General features: G+C 44.4%; 1 protein-coding gene across 9 annotated transcripts in view; it reads left to right on the plus strand.

The window, feature by feature from the left end:
• Positions 1-18,735, plus strand: part of LOC146363381 (microtubule-actin cross-linking factor 1-like) — a 117,204-nt gene that overhangs the window by 49,613 nt on the left and 48,856 nt on the right. For all 9 annotated transcript variants that reach the window (XM_084919776.1, XM_084919772.1, XM_084919778.1 and 6 more), the window contains 11 exons: positions 548-610; positions 1,123-1,361; positions 1,503-1,632; positions 2,716-2,915; positions 3,349-3,576; positions 3,664-3,940; positions 4,158-4,750; positions 4,867-5,055; positions 5,135-5,341; positions 6,612-6,929; positions 7,030-7,212. In XM_084919776.1, the coding sequence (XP_084775902.1) occupies positions 548-610; positions 1,123-1,361; positions 1,503-1,632; positions 2,716-2,915; positions 3,349-3,576; positions 3,664-3,940; positions 4,158-4,750; positions 4,867-5,055; positions 5,135-5,341; positions 6,612-6,929; positions 7,030-7,212 (2,627 nt within the window). The remainder of the gene's footprint in view (positions 1-547; positions 611-1,122; positions 1,362-1,502; positions 1,633-2,715; positions 2,916-3,348; positions 3,577-3,663; positions 3,941-4,157; positions 4,751-4,866; positions 5,056-5,134; positions 5,342-6,611; positions 6,930-7,029; positions 7,213-18,735) is intronic.

The raw sequence follows: 18,735 nt of genomic DNA on the forward strand, positions 1-18,735 counted from the left end.
TGAAGGAAACGGGGAGCGCTGCCAACTTCTAAAACAGTTTGTTACCTGCAGACTTTGCAGGGAAATCCAACAAAACCACAAACTAAATCCCAGACTTTTCCAGTTATTTTCTCCAGCTTTGGACCACATCAGAAACATTTGTATCCACTCACTTCTAGGTGTTCTGCCCTCTGGTTACATGGTTGGATATTCTTGTGTACACATCTTAATAGTTAAATCAAATAAAACCAAAACAGAAGTAGGCGAATGCAGTGAGTATTTATCTTGCTGTGTGTTACACACATATTAGATTCCTGTGTCCATGTTCAGACTGTGGGTATCCGCCGTGTCTTTTTCTCCCAAGTCTGTCTCTCAGCATTCCTCACTTCCTCCCGAGCATCCTGTGCTGATATTGTTTGTACGCTGGCAGATGTTTTTGGTACTGTTGAGCACCTGTGTCTGAACCTTTTTTCAAACCCATGGTTCATCGCTCGCCACGTTGATGTTTGTGCGACGGTGTTTGCATGAGCATGTTGTACTCAGTCAGCTGTGTGTGTTTTTCTCCCAGGTGCTCCTCACATGAATGGCTCAGCAGGTCCCAGCAGTGTCAATGGCATTCACACCTGTAAAGGTGAGCTCTCCCTCCAGCTCGCTCTCTGTCCTTTTTCTCCATCAAGCCCGACTTAACCGTGTGGTGTCTTTTCACTCGCTGTTTATTATATAACATCTCAGCAGCACGCGTATTCACAAAAGCCAGCGCGACACCGCTGCACAACCTTTGTGTAGTCAGAAGCAGCAGACCCCACATGGTTAAAATGAGAGTCTAACATGAACCTCAGAGTTGACCACCACCTACATTAGTGGTGCTTTTAGAGAGTGTTCTCTGTTTTACCCTTTCCTGTGCACTCACTCTGTCCTGTCACTGCTGGCTTTCTGTCCATCCAAAACACAGCAGGTATATTTATTACATTAAAAAAAAATACTGGTGTCTCCACTGCTTCACTCCAAAGTTTCTCTTTATGTACAGTTGTGGGTCTTCCTATCCTTTTGCTCTGACATTTTGCTTGTTTGCTGGTTTTCTCTGTTCTGGTGTATACGGGGTTTTCTAATATGTTCAGGGTTTATGCCTTTTTTGGCCCTCAGATCTGACAGAGCTCCAGGTAGCAGTGTCTGATGTGAACAGTCGATATGACGCTTTGGGCGGGGAGTTAAAGGAGCGTCTTGGTCAGCAGCAGGCCTCGCTAGAGCTGAGGCAGAAGGCCAGGCAGGGCACAGAAGAGCTTAAGAGCTGGCTGACAGACAGAGAGCAAAGCCTGAGACAGGCACAGACCGCCTCTCCCTCCAAACCGGAGGTGGTACGAGCTCAGGCCCAGGAGAACAAGGTAAAGGATAGACTCTAATGCTTTGTGGTGCCTTTTTTTCTTTGGTAAAGATGCAGCAAAGTCATCTGTTGTCTGTTATAACCAAGTTTTGTTTGCTTTATTGAATAGCTTTGATATGCAGACGTTGTTTTTCTTCTGCAGGCCCTGCTGTCAGAATTGGCCGAGCACTCAGGAAAGGTGGAGGAGCTGAAGAGCACGCTGAGGAAACTGATTGCTGAAAATCCCGATTCACCAGAAGCAGACACCTGGAGACAACAGCTGCAAGAGATAGGTATGTGCTGTAGGTGACGGCGGAAAAGATGATGTAGGACTGGACAACTATCTAGTATGGAGACAAGAGACAGGAACGGCTGAGCTTAGCTTAGTTTTAAAATAGTGTGATGGGAGTGTTTCCGTTGGATGAAAAAAAAAAAAAAAATGTATGAAGGATGCTCAATGAGTTGCCAAGTATGCACTTACCTGTGCAGTACACCCCAAGTAAATCCTGTGTGTGGGAAACGGGAATGAGCACTGCACTGCGCAGTACTTTTGGAGAGATCCATTATGAAGACGATGCACTGTGTCAAAGCATGAGCGATTCACGCAGAGGAGATGCAAGTCAGTGATGTAGAGAACAAACACTGCCTGAGGGGCTTGACACAAAGAAACGCTGATTTAGAGAAATATGACTTGTGATACCTGTAGCAGTCAGGAGTTCATGTTCCCTCATGTCAAGTTTGATAAATATGAGAGGACAATAAGAAACAGATAAAAATGCAGAGGACTGTAGATGTAGACTGTGCTGGAAACGTAATCTTTCCAGACTTCTTTAAACGGCCTTAAAAGATGAAGTTTTTTTTTTTTTGCTTAGTTGAAAATGGCTCTGAAGGAAACTTGCACGTTACTTTAGAATTTGTAATAACTTTTATATGAGATGACGAGAAGGTGAAATCAATACTGTCCAGGGAGAGAGTGGGAAGCGCTCCTGTCGGAGCTGTTTGTTCACTCGAATACTTGATATTTTTACCAGGGCCTCCTATGAGCGAACAGAGACAGAAATATGTAAGGTGAAATCCAAGAAGGAGGCCTTTATATTTCATATTTCATAAAGTCTTTTCAAAGCCATGTGGACCGAGTACACACACACGCACTGCAGGATGCCCAGAACATGAGTCAGTGAAGGAGACAGAAGAGGTAGGAGGGGCAGGGGAAGAAAAATCTAATATGACTGAGCTGTAATGTTGCACAGCTAAATGAAAAAATATTCCCTAAACAATCTGTTCCCTTTGGTTAGTTTTTAGATGAGGAATATACAAACACGTTTATCAACAGTTTGACTGAAGTTTTCTCACGTCTGCTTTGATTACTTCCTCAGACTCCCGCTGGCAAACTGCTAATCAGACCGCGGCTCAGAGGCAGACTGAGCTCGAGACGTGCGCTGATAGGCTGGGCAGCTTTGCCTCAGCGGCCAATCAGTTGGGTCCTTGGCTGAGGGAGAAGGAGCTGATGATGAGCGTTCTGGGACCCCTGAGCATCGACCCCAACATGCTCAACACACAGAAACAGCAAGTACAGGTATGCTTACCTTATAAAGCCGGAAGTGCTGTTGGCCATGTGGTCCTATGTGCAAATTTCTCTTCATCTTCTGGTTCGCTGATTTAATAGGTTGAAGTTTGCCCGTGGTAAACGGTGATAGACAGATCACCTGCCAAGTATTTTTGAAAGTGCCAGCTCTTTTCACAACAGTTTACACGGACAAGTTCCCAGATGGTTCTGTCTAACAAACCATCTGCTGTGTCAGGTTACAAGTACGTGGCAGAAAATGTAAAAAGAATTAAAGCTCTGAGTAGGTGAAACAGTGATATTCAATAAAAATCCAGCACAAGAAAAAGTGGGGGGTTTTCTGCAAGCTTTCATTTCTTTTAAAGACAGATTGTATGTTTTTGATATCGACAGGTTACTTCATTGAATTTGTAATGATGCCTTTGATCTTTCCTCTTTCCTTCAGTTCATGCTGCGGGAGTTTGAGACCCGGCGGCCACAGTTTGACCAGCTGACTCAGTCAGCTGAGGGCATCCTCTCCCAGACCGGTGACTCTGCTCAGGACCCCAAGGACCTGGCAGAGGTGCGTTCTGAACTGGGCTCCATTTCCCAGCAGTGGGAGGACCTAACGAGCAAATTGACACAGAGGTCGAACCACATCGATCAGGCCCAAGGAACCAGCGAACGGTACCAGGTAAGACTGAGACAAGTCGAGAGGTTTCAGCAGAATCTTGAGTCACATTCCTCATGTGGTGGTAAACATTTCTAATCTCCCATTCAGGCCTTGCTCCGAGATCTTTCCTCCAGTCTGTCTGCTCTGAGTGAGAGGTTAGATGCTCAGGCCTCACTGAGCGCTCAACCCGAGGCACTGAAACGCCGCCTGCAGGAAACCGGAGAGATCCGATCTGTGCTGGAGAGAAGGCGGACCGAGCTTGCCGAGGCGGAGAAGCTCTGTCAGGAGCTGAGCGCCATCGTGGCTGAACCCTACCTGAAAGAAGAGCTGAGCAAACGACTGGAGAGTGTCAGCGGGCCGCTCAAGAGTTTGGAGGAGCGTGCAGGTATGTGGAGTTTATGTGGCACATTGACTGATTATCATTACTATTTTACAATTTTTATTATTATTATGATTCATAATTGTTGATGCAAAAAACTGCTACTAACTAACTCACTGATAAATACATCAGAACCTTCTGAAGTCCTTTTTGTCATTTTTATTTTATGTTCTTGTTTGGTGTTTGTTTCTAATTCCTCATGCTCTGCTTTTCTTTCCTTTAGCTGACGGTCTGTCTCAGCTCCAGGCTGCCCTGTCGTCCACCCAGCAGTTCCAGCAGATGTTTGAGGAGTTGCGCTCCTGGCTTGACAAGCAGACAGATCCTAGAGAATCATCAACCGTCGCCCTGCCCTGTCAGCCGGAGGCCATTCGCTCCCTGCTGGCAGAGACAGATGAGCTCCAGCGTGGGATTGCCAGTCAGCGAGGCTCCTACGAGCTGATCCAGGCTGAGGGAGCGTCGCTCCTTGCCACTCTACCAGCAGACGAGCGCTCAGCCCTGCAGGCCCGTCTGACCTCCTTGAGACAGGACTGGGAGGGCCTGAACCACAGGATCTCAGACAGGGAGGCAAGACTGAAAAACACTCTGAACAAAGCAGAAACTTACCAGCAGCACAAGGCTGAGCTGGTACCGTGGTTAGCAGACTGCGAAGGGAAAGAAAAAGAGCTACAACCATCACTTGACTCATCTGCCCTGGATGAAGCCTCGCAGAAAGCACGAAATCTGTCCCTGGACATCGAGAGACGACAACCTCTACTTGAAGCCTTTAATGCTGCATCTGATCAGCTGCTGGAGCAGTGCTGCATCGGGGAGGAAGAGGTATGGACTGAAATATGGAGACTGATAAATCCATTCATCTGATTAGCGATGCAAGATTAAAGTGTATGAAAAAATCTAAAGTTCAGTAAATGATAAACACACTTGTTTTTTTGTAGGTACGTGATGAGAAGGCTCAGCTGAACCGGAGGGTAGATGGACTGGGCGAAAGCCTCCATAATCGCACCGCCCAGCTGGAGGAGCTGGCCAGCCGCCTGAAGGAGTTTGAAGAAGGTAGACAGGCAGTGGAGAGGAGACTGGAGGCTGCCAAGCACCAAATCGAAGTGCAGGAGGCTCTAGGACCTCAGGTACTGAAAAGCATTGATCATTAACCTTCACACTTACGTTATTGCCAGCAGTGACCACATCGCCTTCTTTCACATTCAGGCATGCAGTGCCAAAAGCCTGGAGAGGTTGAGAAGTCAGCAGGAGAGTCTGAGATCCTTGCAGCCTCAGGTGGTCTACCTGAGAGACCTGGCTCAGGGGCTGGTGCAGGATGCACCCCAGACACCAGGAGGCAGCACAGAGGGAACACAGAGACTCCAGGAGCAGGCCAAAGATGCAGAGAAAGAGTATGAAGATGTTACTGACAAGGTGGGGAGCAGGGTCATTGTAATTAAAAAGGGAGGGGGTTTGTTAAAGTTTCTTTAATGTACTCGGGCATCAGATACATCTGTGTTTATCAAAAAGGGTGAACTTCCTCCTCGCTGATTACCTGTACGTGGCCTGTAATTGTCTAAAATATACTTGATGCACATATTAAAGTGCCAAATCTGCCACCCGGGAACATGCTTTGGTAAAACAGCAGGATGTGACAAAGGGGCAGTGATGAAAGGAGCCATAAAAGTTGATGAAACCCAACCAGCAATTTTTGCAATCTGGACTGAAGACATGTTTTACCACCGGACGAACGATTTATTCCAAGGGTCATTGTGTGAGAGGGTGTCTGATCTAGTGAGTGTGTCAGTGAACTGAGGGAGAGCAGAACAGCTAAAGCTGTCAGAGGAGTTTGGCTGTTAATGTTATAGTAGTGATGCTGTGTATGGTCGGTGTGGACATTCAGCACTTTGTCACAGTTTGAAATGTAAACCAGAGCGTTCAGAATTCAGCGCCCATAACGTTTCATCTTATTTCTGCAATCCAGCTTCCATATATTCCATTTAAGGTCACAACTACCACACAACTTCTCACTGTATACAGTATCGAAGCCATCAGGCTACGCTGGGATCCTCTAAGATGTTTTATTTACCTTTTTTAAAACAAAACAAAACAAACTATCGATCTGATGACATTGCTGCCGAGGAAACAGTTCTGCGGTGCTTTGGGCAAAGATGCTTCTACTGTCCCTTCCTTGCACCTACACAGACGAAATCTATTTATACTCGCTGCTGTGTTGCATCATTTTCTGGTTTGGTTACACGTTGTTCTCTAGCCTTGAGCTGTTGCTTTGGACAGAAAATATTACCACACAGGCTCCTCTCTGTCTGATTAATTTGTGGTTTGAACAAGCAGTCTTCTGTTCTAAGATGATATCATTACTGGGTCTCTATTCTTATTAAATTTCTGGTTCTTGTTGGTTGCTTTTGTTGCTTTTTTTAAAAAAGAAAGTATTTCCAAAAGAGTAGTCACTGCACTGAAAAAGTCGTCATGCTCTTTCTGCCCTTTCATTTGTGATGTTTTCTGGTTTGACGCTTCAGAGAAAAGAGATTTCATGTCAGAGTAAAACAGCACGTGGGGAGATGGTCTTTCAGTTGTAAGGCAGATGCTGCTGTATTTTTAAATCTCTTTAATGTGTGTTGTTAAATTAATACAATTTAAGGTCAAGTACAATCATAGTTAAATACTTGTTATCCTCCTCCATCAGATCGAGCAGTGCTGTTCCTCCCTGGAGTCACGGCTGCAGGGCGTCGGCGAGGTCCAGGCTCACGTGCGGGACGTCTTCTCACGTCTCGCCGACCTTGATGATGAACTGGACTCCCTCAGTCCCGTTGGACGCGACGCGGACTCCTTGGCCTCTCAGGCCGAGGCCCTGAAGGGCTTCCTCTCCCGTCTGGCCAACCTCAGGACTGAACTGGAGGGCCACGCGTCAGAGTGTACCACCATGCTGCGGCGCGAAGGCTCCTCTCCCGACCTCCTCGCACTCAGGAGGGAGACGGAGGCTTTGAGCCGCCAGGCCGGCAAGGTGAGTGAAGAGGAAGCTGATCTGATGGAGGTTATCCTGACTCGGTTGCGGCTTTGGTAAATGTTAGTAACATCCTTGATTTGTGTTTTCTGCTCTCTAGCTGAGTGAACGCGGCCAGGCCAGGTTGGACCAAATCGAGGATGCTGCGGACCGTGTTCGTGATTTCTACAGGCTGGTGGCTGAGCTGCAAGGCCTGCTGGGAAGAGCAGAAGAGAATCTGAATGCGCAGGGCCTGGTTGGCACAGAGGTGGAGATGATTAAGCAGCAGCTGCAGGAGTTCAAGGTAGGACTCACTGGTTATTAACGTGGATGTGTGCAGTCTGTGTGTGTGTGACTGTGAAAGCAGCGAGTTTGCAGCCACTGAATTTGTTGTCACTGAATGTTTTGAGGTTTTTCAACAAGGAATCAGATTTGCAGTAGTTTGTACCAAATCGTCTTTTTTCCTTGTTCAGCTCGATTGTCTGATTTCCACTGTTCGTTGTTATGACTACAGTATATGTATGATTCTGAGAAGACAAGAGTTCGGCTCAGGCGGGTATTGTGTCTGCTCGTCGACGACATGCAAGAATCTAAAATAGCTCCGGGTGAACGGGTTGTTCGTGTTTGTGTGTCTCCCTTCTCATGATGCCATTGAAATGAATTTGCACAGATACACAGCGACTCTTCAGCGTAACATGAGCTTTGATTTACAGCTGCGTGTGTGTGAGTGAGTTATGAATAGTGACATTCAATATGTGTCTCTGAGGGGGTCTGTATCTGTGCTCTTCCTCTTGCTCATCTCTCTAGAGACCATGAGGTACATGTGTGGGGGTGAATGAGTGTGTGTGTGTGTATGGGGGACTCCTGTTGTGCATCAGGACTCGGACACGGTGATTAGCTGAGTCACATGTCTCTTTGAAACGCCTGACACGCTGCTGAATCACGCAGCTCCTGTTCTTTTAAGGATAGTTGTGGTTCTGTCAACATTTCCAGCCAATATGTGAACGCACTCACCCTCTCTCAAATACTTATGACGCCCCTCCCTCCTCGTGATGTTCAAGCCCCGCCCAGCTAGCGTTTTGACCTCGTTAGCCTCGTCACAGTGGTGATGGAAAATGATCTAAATTTGATGCCGAGGCAAAACGAGTCTATTTTTTCCTTTTCTTGTGGTTGAGACGAGCTCGTATTCTGTAAACACAAGAAATGGCTGTACTGTCTTTGTTTGTGCTGCTCCTTTTTACCTCAAGGATTTGAGGCGTTTGAGGACACATTTCCCAGCGTGAGTCTTCGGTGGTAGTCTGGGCTTTACATAAACTTTCTAAACCATATAAATACAGCTTGCACTACACAGAGAGTGCGGTTTTAAGTTTATAACATACAACATTAGATACTGAGAGACTGCTAGCCACCACAGAACCACCCAGCTTCAGACTTCAATCAAACCAAGATTTGATCAAATATTTTGAATCCTGTGTTGCAAATTTACAGTTTACGGGTTTAACAATTACTAAGAGGCTGGAGCTGAAAGATTAGAAAAGAAAAATAAAGCAAATGACACATTTGCTGAGTAGAAATTAAACTGCTTGTAAAATTACTGGAAGGAGTCCTGAAGACGTGACCTCTGTAAGAAGTTTATTTTGTCCTGTTAAGTTTCTGGATTTACAACGACACAAACACAGCAAATTCTTTTCAAGTTGCTTCACAACTTCAATCGCCAGCTGACTTATTGTGGCAGAAGACTGAACTGAAGGAAAATAAATACTGGAGTAAGAAATGTGATAATTCTGAGCCAGTGGATCCAAATTTAGGATCTGACTGTTTACACGCCGCATGTTTACAGTGAGGTATTAACCTAAATAATGAAATCCTTAACACTGTATGTACTGTAATACTGTAAGTTGTCACTAAGACATAACTGTTTACAGCTCGTTCTGCATTTAAAGAAAAAAATCCCGCTGGGAGAAACTCCTGGAACCTCCAGTGTTCTGTTCACAGGCCTAGGCTAGTCTTTCAGTCTGACTTCTCTCGTTAACGAGTACATTTTCTTGACATGATGTAATATCCTGTCCACTTTAGACAACTATGTGAGAGCTCAGGAGTAGTATGCAACGAGTCCCACACACAGTCAGTGCATTTTCTGCCATCTGCAGCTTGTGGCGCTCCAGGAAGGCCCTGCTTTTTCAGGATGATCGATGACTTGCGTAATATGAACGCTAATCATTTTTTTGCACATGAAAAATTTTGTCTGGGTCGTCCTCGTCCCCTTGAGAGCGATCATCTCCGCTGTTGTCGAGATGCGTGGGTGGATCAAAGAAGAGTTTTTACTCATGACTCTTTGTTCCTGTTTCTCTTCATCCTCACTTCAACTTTTTAAACCTCTGCACCTTTCTTGTTTTCTTCCATCCTAATTTGATTATTCGGATATATTCAAACATCTTAATTTCCGGTCCGCCTCATTCTTGGCCTACTAACCTTTCTTTGTGTGCGTTTCTGGGTTTTTCTCTCTTCTTCCCCCTCACCGGGCTCTTAATGAGAGCGACCCGAGGGAATGTGTAGCAGAGAACAAACAAATAGAGGAGATAAAGAGCTGCTGAAAGAAGAAGGGAAGGATGAGAGGAGAGATCCAGATAAATAGGCTACACTTGAAAAACGGAGCCACATCAAAGAGTCTGAAGCTCCGTTAAATATTTTGCACTTGAATTAATCATGTTAGCGAGCAGATCTGCAGGTGTACTAATGCGCCACATGACTGGGAGTAATTAGGTCAAAGCAATATTTCAGTGTTTACAAGGTTTAAAGAGGCAACTGATATTATTTTTTTATCAAATAAAGCATGTTTTATATTAATAATAAGCAGCTTTTCCAGCATATTTTCATTTTGATGCAGAAAAGAAATCTCTTAATAAGATTTTAGCCCTTAAATGAGTTTACACAAGCACGCATCATACGCATGGTGACAAGAAAAAATGTTTTTTAATTAAATACAGTGAAGGTATTATTTAATGTTCAATTTATTTGTGGATTACGCTCACACGCTATTTTTCCCTGTTTAGTAAATCTGGCCCTCAGTATCTTCCTTATAATGTCTATACAGATTTCATTGTTCTCAGATGATGAAGCAAAGCTGCAGCATCGGTCAAGCTCAATCTGCGATCAAATAAAGAAACATACCTACAGCTACATAACTTGACACACGACAATAAAATGCCCATACCGCCTTAAAAAGCCACGAGCATGGCTGTAGACCTGATAAATGGTCTACTCTTTTTGCTACAGTGTGAAATTGCAGCATTTCAGCTGTAGTGAAACAGACGCAATCAAAATATAAGTCAAATATTCCATCGCGTGTCTGTATGTGTTATTTAAGAGGTAAATAGTTTGTGTTGTTTTTCAGTGATGAAGACCTTTCCTCTATTAAAGCTGTGAACTGTGAGCCGAGGTGCAGACAGACTGCAAAAATATCACGGGCAGAATGTATAATAGCTACTGTCTGCAGGGTATGTAGAGCATGGAGAAATGGTCTGTCACTCTATCTGGGGGCAGGGGGGTATTTATAGGAGGGCACCGAAGAGAGGATAGCAGGAGGGATATTGTGAAGAATCGAGAAAAAGACAAACTACCGGGCAGGATTACAGATACACAGGGAAAGATGAGGAATTATGTGATAGACGGTTTACGTTGCTCTGGTCTTCTGTCTGACCCCGTTTTGACTTTTTTCATTTTTTTTCTCGGTAGCTGAAGTATTTCTTGTCCTGTGTCCTCTAATAGTCTTGAGATGAGAAAATGTCTTTCGTCCACTGTCGTGAACCAGCCCTCCTGGTTTTGTTTTTTTCCCCCTCCACCTCTCTCTCTGTTTCACTCTCTCTGTAACCGATCCAGCCCGGCTCATTTCAAACCTAAACATGTCTGTCTGGCTCTAAAACAGACCGGGCCACCCCTCTCTTCAGCCCCCTTCCCCTCCCCCAACAGACCCCTTTTCCAATCCAGAGAGATGATGTCATGCCAATGCTTAAAAAGACCAGTGGGCTCAAGATGAGGTGTGTGTGTGTGTGTGTGTGTGTGTGTGTGTGTGTGTGTGTGTGTGTGTGTGTGTGTGTGTGTGTGTGTGTGTGTGTGTGTGTGTGTGTGTGTGTGTGTGTGTGTGTGTGTGTGTGTGTGTGTGTGTGTGTCTGGGTGGAGGCTAGCCATGGGATGATGGGGTCATGGGAGTGGGTGGTGATGTTGTCAGATTATTGTTTAAAGTTCCCAATGGTGATCTCACAGAGACTTACTGAGTCAATGAGGGTGCGAGAGAGCAGTCTCCTTCTGCTCTTTGTCTCTTTATTAGCATTCCTGTTACACTGCGATTTATTCAAGACACTCCGAGCCTCAGAAACATCATTTTGTTCTTAGATAAACATCTAAAAGTTTGGCTGTGAGAAACTGAAAGTGAGCAGATGTCACTGACTGAAAAATGTGATGTTTAATGTAAAAGTTTTTTGGCAGGGGTTAAAAATCCAAGAAACCGCCACCTCGATGTCACCCACGGGTTTGTGAAGCCTCATTTTGAATCTCGATTTTAGCATTTTGACCTTCACTGTGTTGTTATTTCAAACCAAGAAGTGCTAATGCTCATGAGCTAGGTTATCAAGCTCCATCACTAGACTGTATGGGTACACATGCACATATACCTGTTAGTTAGTGCTAAGTAACATCTAAATTAAATACTAGTATTTAACTATAACCAGGGCACAAACTTCTTGAACAGACTGTTCGGTTCATTAAAACCATAAATTGGGCTGAGAGGTCAAGTTTAGTAACGGAGTTAACAGAGAAAGCATGAGCACGCCCCTAATGAGGAAGTCTTAATAATATTTAGGCAGGTGAGTGTTAAGAAATCCCATGCAGAGTTGTCACGATAGAAAAAAGTAGCTTTAAAGACCAAATCTTTTTTAATACATGAGACTGTGCATTTTAATACGAGTCGGCCTCAAGTGGCCACTAGAAGAACTGCAGCTTTACTACTTTGTTTTGCTCATTTTTCACCCCGAAAGCTTGTTTATATCTCTCAAATCAAGAAGCCAGTAGCAGCTTTGTTCGGGTAAGCAGACCTAAAAAGTAACATCAGTGTAATAACATACTGATGTTTACCATTTTTACTGTCTCAGTATTCTTAAAATAGCTAATCAGAACGAGACATTAGTTTTCTCATGAAACACGTTATTGGACTTTGATCTGATTATCGTGCCAGATGAAAAACGGGAGGCTAACAAAAGTTAATGCAGTTCATTTATCAGTGGGTGCATAAATGTTTGCCCTTTGTCCAAGTCTATTCAAAAGGTTCCAGTAAATCATAAAACGTTTCAGTCTGGTCTATGTGTTCGTTCTCAAACCCTTGTTGCATAGGTACTGATTTAATAATATGCCTTTAGGAGAACATGTACGATGTAATGAGCCGGCAGTGCTGCTGGCTGCCTGGCTCTCTGTTTCCCAGCAAGAGTTTTGCCATTTATCATGTACATGTTTATACTTGGCCATCCTGTTTTCACATATGCGCTACCGTGGAATCTGTGTTTGTATTTAGGGTTGCTCTGTGGCCTGATGAGAGGTGTGTATGCACTGCGCATCAGAGGATGCTTCTAATTCCAGTCTTTTTCGGGTTGCAACCGGAATCTCAGCTGTCTGCTCACCCCACCCTCACACATAAGTACGCACACACGCACATCAGGGTGTGGCTTCAACATCTCTCTGCATGCCCCTGGCTCCCCTCGTCCCTAAGCAGCTGACATAGTCTCTGGGTGTGATGAGAAGGCGCGCACACATATTCACACTGGTGATTTAGCAGAGGGGCGTTAGGAGGCTCTAAACCCATAACTGCAGATGGACATTCCTGGGAAGGGCTGGTTAGTCTGGGTGACATCGGCACAGCAGGCATCTGTGTCTCCTTGTGTGCACACGTTTTTGTGAAAATCCCAGTTCTAAATCATGCCTGCGCACCTCCTCTGTCTTCACCCCTTCCATATCCTCCTCCCTCGCACCTTTTTCCTCCTCTCCGCTGTGTCAGCCTCATTCGTCTCTCCTCTCCACCTCGCCATGCGCTAGTTTTCAGTCCTCCAAGAATCTGCAAGCCCGTGACTCACTGTCCTTCCCCGCACCGACTGTGTCAGCAGCTATTTAATGATGGGTGTAGAAGTCAAGCCAAACTGGGCCAGTAGCTCACTGGTCGTCATTTGGCCCGCTGTGAAGCTGGAACATGGCCTATTTTCACCTATAAGGTTGTTTGCGCATTTAGTCCTTTATCCTTCGGTAAGCAGCAGTAAGGTGGATGCAGATATTGAACCTTTCAGTGCCCCAAATGCTGTGCTGTTTTCCAGTTAGTCATACATGCCAAGATAAAACTTCTTGGGAAGATTTTTTTGACTTTCACATATTTATGATTGTGTAATTTCTTTGTAATTTAACCAGCTAACCATGACTCTTGAGAGAAAAGCAAAATTCTTTTGCACTACAAGAACAGTGGTAACATTACTAATACACTCACAAATACACAGAGTCAGCGTACAAATGTAAAGGTGTAATATAAAAACGTATTAATGTTAAAGCTAAAAAAAAACCCTGAAACATTAAAACAAGTCTTGATCAAAAGCAGGAGCAGTGAAGTCACCTTCAGTGGATTCAGTAAAAACCGTTTAGGTGATTAATTGCACTTAATCTGACAAATAGAAAACATATGATACTGAAAGAGTGAATCCAGCCGATGCTCCCAGCCTTTTATTTTTGAAGCTCGGCTTGTCTAATGGAACTGAAAAGTTTGTGTGCTGTCAGAAGAGTTCAGTGTGTCAGAACCCAGTAACCCTCCCATGACTCCCCACCTAATCCAAGTCATACATCATCTGGACGGCAACTCTGTTTACTGGCTCTCTGAATTTTCCTGGACTACTTTCTGTCTCTCTGATCTCTTTCTGTCTGCATATTCGTGTCTAATGCGAGTGTGTGAGTCTGTGTGTAAGCCAAAGACAGATTCAGTGTGTGTCTGAGGTCATGACTCTTATTTTTACTGCTGCATTTTCTTTTTGTCCCTCTGAGAGGCCGATTGGATCAAAGTAATATAATTTATCTTATCCTAAAACCTGAGTCTTTCGGGTGGACCTTTTTATAACACACACATTTACACAGATGTTTCACTTCAGTATACATCTGAAAACGACTGAGAAGTGAGCAACTGTTTTGTCTATGATCAAAATATGTCTGGGATGGTGTGAGTTAACGCATATATACGTGTGTGTGTCTTGGCCTCCCTCCTCTCAGGTCCTATATTGTTTCAGCTGTTGTGAATTAGAAAGGTATGCCACAGCTCAGCCCGGTCTTCTTGCTCTCGCTTTTTTCCTCGCTCTTTCTCTCAGTTCAGAGAAATTCGACAATACTGACATAAATATTTTCACAAAACTTGTCCAACAGGACCCGATAAGATGGAACTCGATATCATTCTTCTCTCTCCAAATACTGGGCATAATAAAATAAACATAATAAAACTGAATAATGCTGTAGGTCAAGCCAAGATAGACTTCCTTGACACTTGAAAATGTTTAGAAAAGAATTAGTGTAACATTTATTCTTATGACCTCTGCACCAAATATCGAGGCATTAAAGCTAACAGTGTAATATAATATTTGCTAAACTTTATAGACACGTTTCAGACCAATGTATACAGCCTTTCAAACAACTTGTCTTTTGTTTTTTTTGTTTTTTTACAAAAGGTCTTGCTCATGCCAGCAAACCATTTTCTTCATGCGTTACAGCAGCGATGCCAAAAATAAAAGAAACAAACTGTCGTTTTGAGTCAGATTGTGAGTTTTGATGTGAAACACAGCAGATCTGTGCAGCTTTTACTTGTTTTTCTAGGCAAACCCAGAAGTTGGTGCCATGCTGGCTTCCTAGACAAAAAGCTTTCATTTTTGTGTTATCACAGTAAATAAGATCTGTGTGTGGCGTGGAAAAAGTTATTGGTGCTTACTGGCTTTTTCCAACAACGCAATCTTTACAAACTGATGCAGCTTTGATGATTTTTGAAGTGGAGCAAAAGCAAAACGCACAAACTCTATGGTCTCATTTAGCGACTAGTACAACAAAGACATTCTCAGGGACACAGAAAAGCTTCTAAATTCACAAGTTAAGCATTTGCTTTCTTTGTTACCTTTCACTGTTTTATGCTGAATAAAAAGAATAAAAGCTGTATCATTTCTGAACCTTGGGTTAACTGTTCCGTATTTTCTGCACTATAAGGCGCACTTAAAATCCTTTAATTTTCTCAAAAATCTACCCTGTGTATGTATGAATTCTGATTGTGTTTACTGACCTCGAACCAATTTTATGTGGTACACGGCGTCATATCCATAGCACAACTTTGGTAAGCTATGAAGCTGCACTGCTTGATGGATTGTCGGAGCATTACGGCTACCGTAGTCAGGAGCCTCGTGGAGTAATCTGGGTCCAAAACTCCGTCTTCTTCAGGTCCCAAAGTCAAACGAACACTGCGGCATGACTGAGAGTTAAAAACTGTCTAAATTCTTTCATCTTTAATAAAATGATCAGCATTGCTGCTTTACCAGGTGTAACAATTAAGTTTAACATCCAGGCATCCATGAAAACAGAATTTATTAAATTCAGAGGAGTTAAAAGTTAGCAGGAAGTTAGCTCGCTAGTTTCCACCTAAACATGGTATAGCATGTTCTGACTGAGATTTCTGAAAAATTCAAACGTACAGCTCTGCTATCACTTCCAACATAAATGAAGACAGAAAAGTAAACAGCAGTGACGTTTGTGGGGTTACTGAAGTTGGGCTAGCTGGTATATAATGATGCGCTACATGATCGCTAGCAAAACAGCTATGTTAGCATAACATTAGCACAGTGAACCCTAACAAGTATCAAGTATAATTCTTGCTGTTTCGTGATGTAGTCAACCGTAAAGCTTGTAATGGTGGTTGTTTACCTTGTGCTTATTGCGACTGTCATCCGCCTTATGATGGCATATAATAAACAATAAATAAATGCCATGGCTGAGAGCAAACACACTGAATGAGAGATGTTTGGGCCTCGAGGGTGGTGTAAGATCCCAGTGAGTGCGAGTCAGGTGTGTGAACGTGGATGTGTGGGAGGAGGAAGAGGCTCAAATAAAAACAGCAGAGGAGGCATGCCAGAAAGAAAAAGGGGGATGACCTCTGGATTTGACTCCTCGGCAGGCTTCCTCACAGGTGCTGTGTGTGGGTGAGAGAGAGAAACATGAGGTCACTGAAAACGGAGGATCAGCCTATTTTTACACACTAAAACTGATCAAATGGTGTAATCCACCTCAGAGAGCCGACCTCCAAAGTGTTTATAATGTGGAAAGTCCTTCCTGCATTAATCGCACATGGACGTTAAACTCCATCTGTAACATAGACTGCTGGCTGCCAGCTGAATGAAAACACACTGCAGGGTTTGGCTGGGGAGAGTGTGAAGTTCTTGTTTTCCTAAAAGAGTGTGTGTGTGTGTTTGTGTTTATGCATGTATGTGTGTTCACATGCAGGCTAATTTACCGTTAAATTGAAATGCACACAAGCAGCTGCCTACCTGCAACACACACAAAGCAAATCGGCCCCGAAAATCTGCAAAGTTTCAAACTACCATTATGACAATCATTGGCGTGTTTATGTGATTGGCAGGTGCGTTTATTGAAGATGTTGTGCGCGATGGTGGATGTGCGTGCCTGTTTACCTCAGAGGTGTGCGTGGTGTTCTTGTATGTGGGTCCGGGTCCTCTTTGTGTCTCTCTCTCTCAGACTGAGGAAGCTTGAGAACAATAAATGCTTTCACATGCACACAGGCAGGTGAAACGCTCTGCTAGTTAATATAAAACTACCCCTGAGAGTTGGAAAAAGGGAGGGTGATGGAGATGGCAGTTACTTTTTTTTCCTGCTACCAGGTTACTACAGAGGGGGAGGGAGATTGAAAAGCAAGATGTTGACGAGGAAAATGACATTAAATGGCAGCGGTTTGAAGAGACGGATTATAGATTTACTTTGGCTCGTGAAGGAGGAGGGAGAGGGGGAAAAGTATATTTTCCTGTCGACAGGTGTTCCCCCAAGAGCAAATAAACGACCCAGAAAAGTCAATAATACATACTTTATGCCCGCCACCTGTGTTTGTGTTAATGTCACTTAGCCACACTAAGTGGTTTCAAGCCTCTAGGTGCAGACAAAGGCAGTGTGAGCCTTTAACTCGGAAAGCAGGCCATTTAGTGCACACTGCACCTCGGTAAAGTTTGCACCACAGGATCGGCCCCGGGGAAAATTAAAGCCCTAATCCTTACGCTCTTTTACTCCTCTCCGCCTCTAAACAGCCTCGCTTCTGCTCGTCCCATCAACTGTGTGACTGTTAAACTAGCTGAGATGACTGAGGAATGAGTGGAAATCATAGTAAAGCAGGGCAGCGCAAGTGGATCCGCAGAGGACTTGACTAATCAATTTAATCTTTAGCCAATCCAGGGGGGCACGGGTGGAGGCACAGACAATGCGGCCTGTCAGTAGTCAATGAGGTAAAGAGGGGGTAGGGTTAATTTAAATGAATAAATTAAACTAGCCTAATCTACTTATCATCGTCCTTTTTGGCTCCTCCACTCTTCATTTTTTGTTTTTATTTTTCCCCTCAGTGCCTGTCCTTCCTCCTCTCCTGGTAGCTGGCCCACATCTGCGAATGCTTGGCTTTAAACCTTGTTGTGGTCTGTGTAGAGGGGATTGTCAGTTAGCCGTGGGTCACGCGAGATTTTGCGAGCTCTGCATGCATGCGCGCGCGTGTGGGTGTGTGTAGCGAACTCTGTGACAAACCCCTTTTGTTTCTATAAAGACGTTTGCCTTGGACGCGGCAATGACAGCTGCAGGGCAACTGACAGAGAGGGGGTGGGTATTTGGAGGGAGGGCAGTTAAAAAGAAAGAGTGGAGTATTTAGCATATTTGACATGCAAGCCACGGGTTGATCTGTGCAACAGTTGAGAATGAGGGAGCTGTGAGGCGTTGCAAGGCAGTGGAGTAAACTAGAGAGAAAGAAAGTAGGCTTTCCTCAATTCAGATCAGCTGCCAGGCTGCTTTAAACAAACAGTTGTGTTGAAAAAGGAAGACGAACCAGAGAATGAGGAGGACGAGAACCACCACAACTGGCACTGAGCAGCCTGTAACTTTGGATGAGGAGAAGAAAAACAAAGTGGCTTAAAGTTCTCTACCTTTGGCATGTTGCCATGTTAGCTGGTATCCCCCTTCTGACTGACTGAGTGGGTTGCTGCTCGGTGGTTTATTGCGGCCACCTGAAGAAGCTCCCTCCTCCTCCCCTGTTTTTTTTTGTGCACAGCCCCTTTTCCTCTTGGCCCCTTGGTGTCTCCCTCTGACACACTCACACACACACTCCTCTGCCGTGTTGGGTTTCAGTGAAGGCGCAGACAGGGAATGCACAAGTGGAGCCTGTGAATATCACAGACTTTTGTGTGTCTGTGTCTTCTCCATATTTATTTTTTACACGAGCAGCTCTTTTCTCTCTTTTTTTTCTTGCTACCATCACTTGGACTGGACACCAAGAGAACTTGTGACTCAACTGAAACGTGGGAAAACTCTTTGACAACAGGGGCAGTAATGGAGTGAATAAAAACAGGCTAGACTTCCTCGTCTGCCTTCAGCCTGGACTATTGCTTTAGAGAAAAAAGAGAGCGACGGCTCATTGCTGATAAGCCTCATTCTCTGCCGTCGGCTAACAGTCCCACCCCCTCCTCTCCCTACCTCCATTCCTCCCTCCTCTCTTTCTTTTTCTTTGACTCTGTATCAT

Source organism: Perissodus microlepis, chromosome 22 (assembly GCF_051167445.1).
Source record: "Perissodus microlepis isolate ML-2025 ecotype Zambia chromosome 22, ASM5116744v1, whole genome shotgun sequence".
NCBI classification, from domain to species: Eukaryota; Metazoa; Chordata; class Actinopteri; order Cichliformes; family Cichlidae; genus Perissodus; species Perissodus microlepis.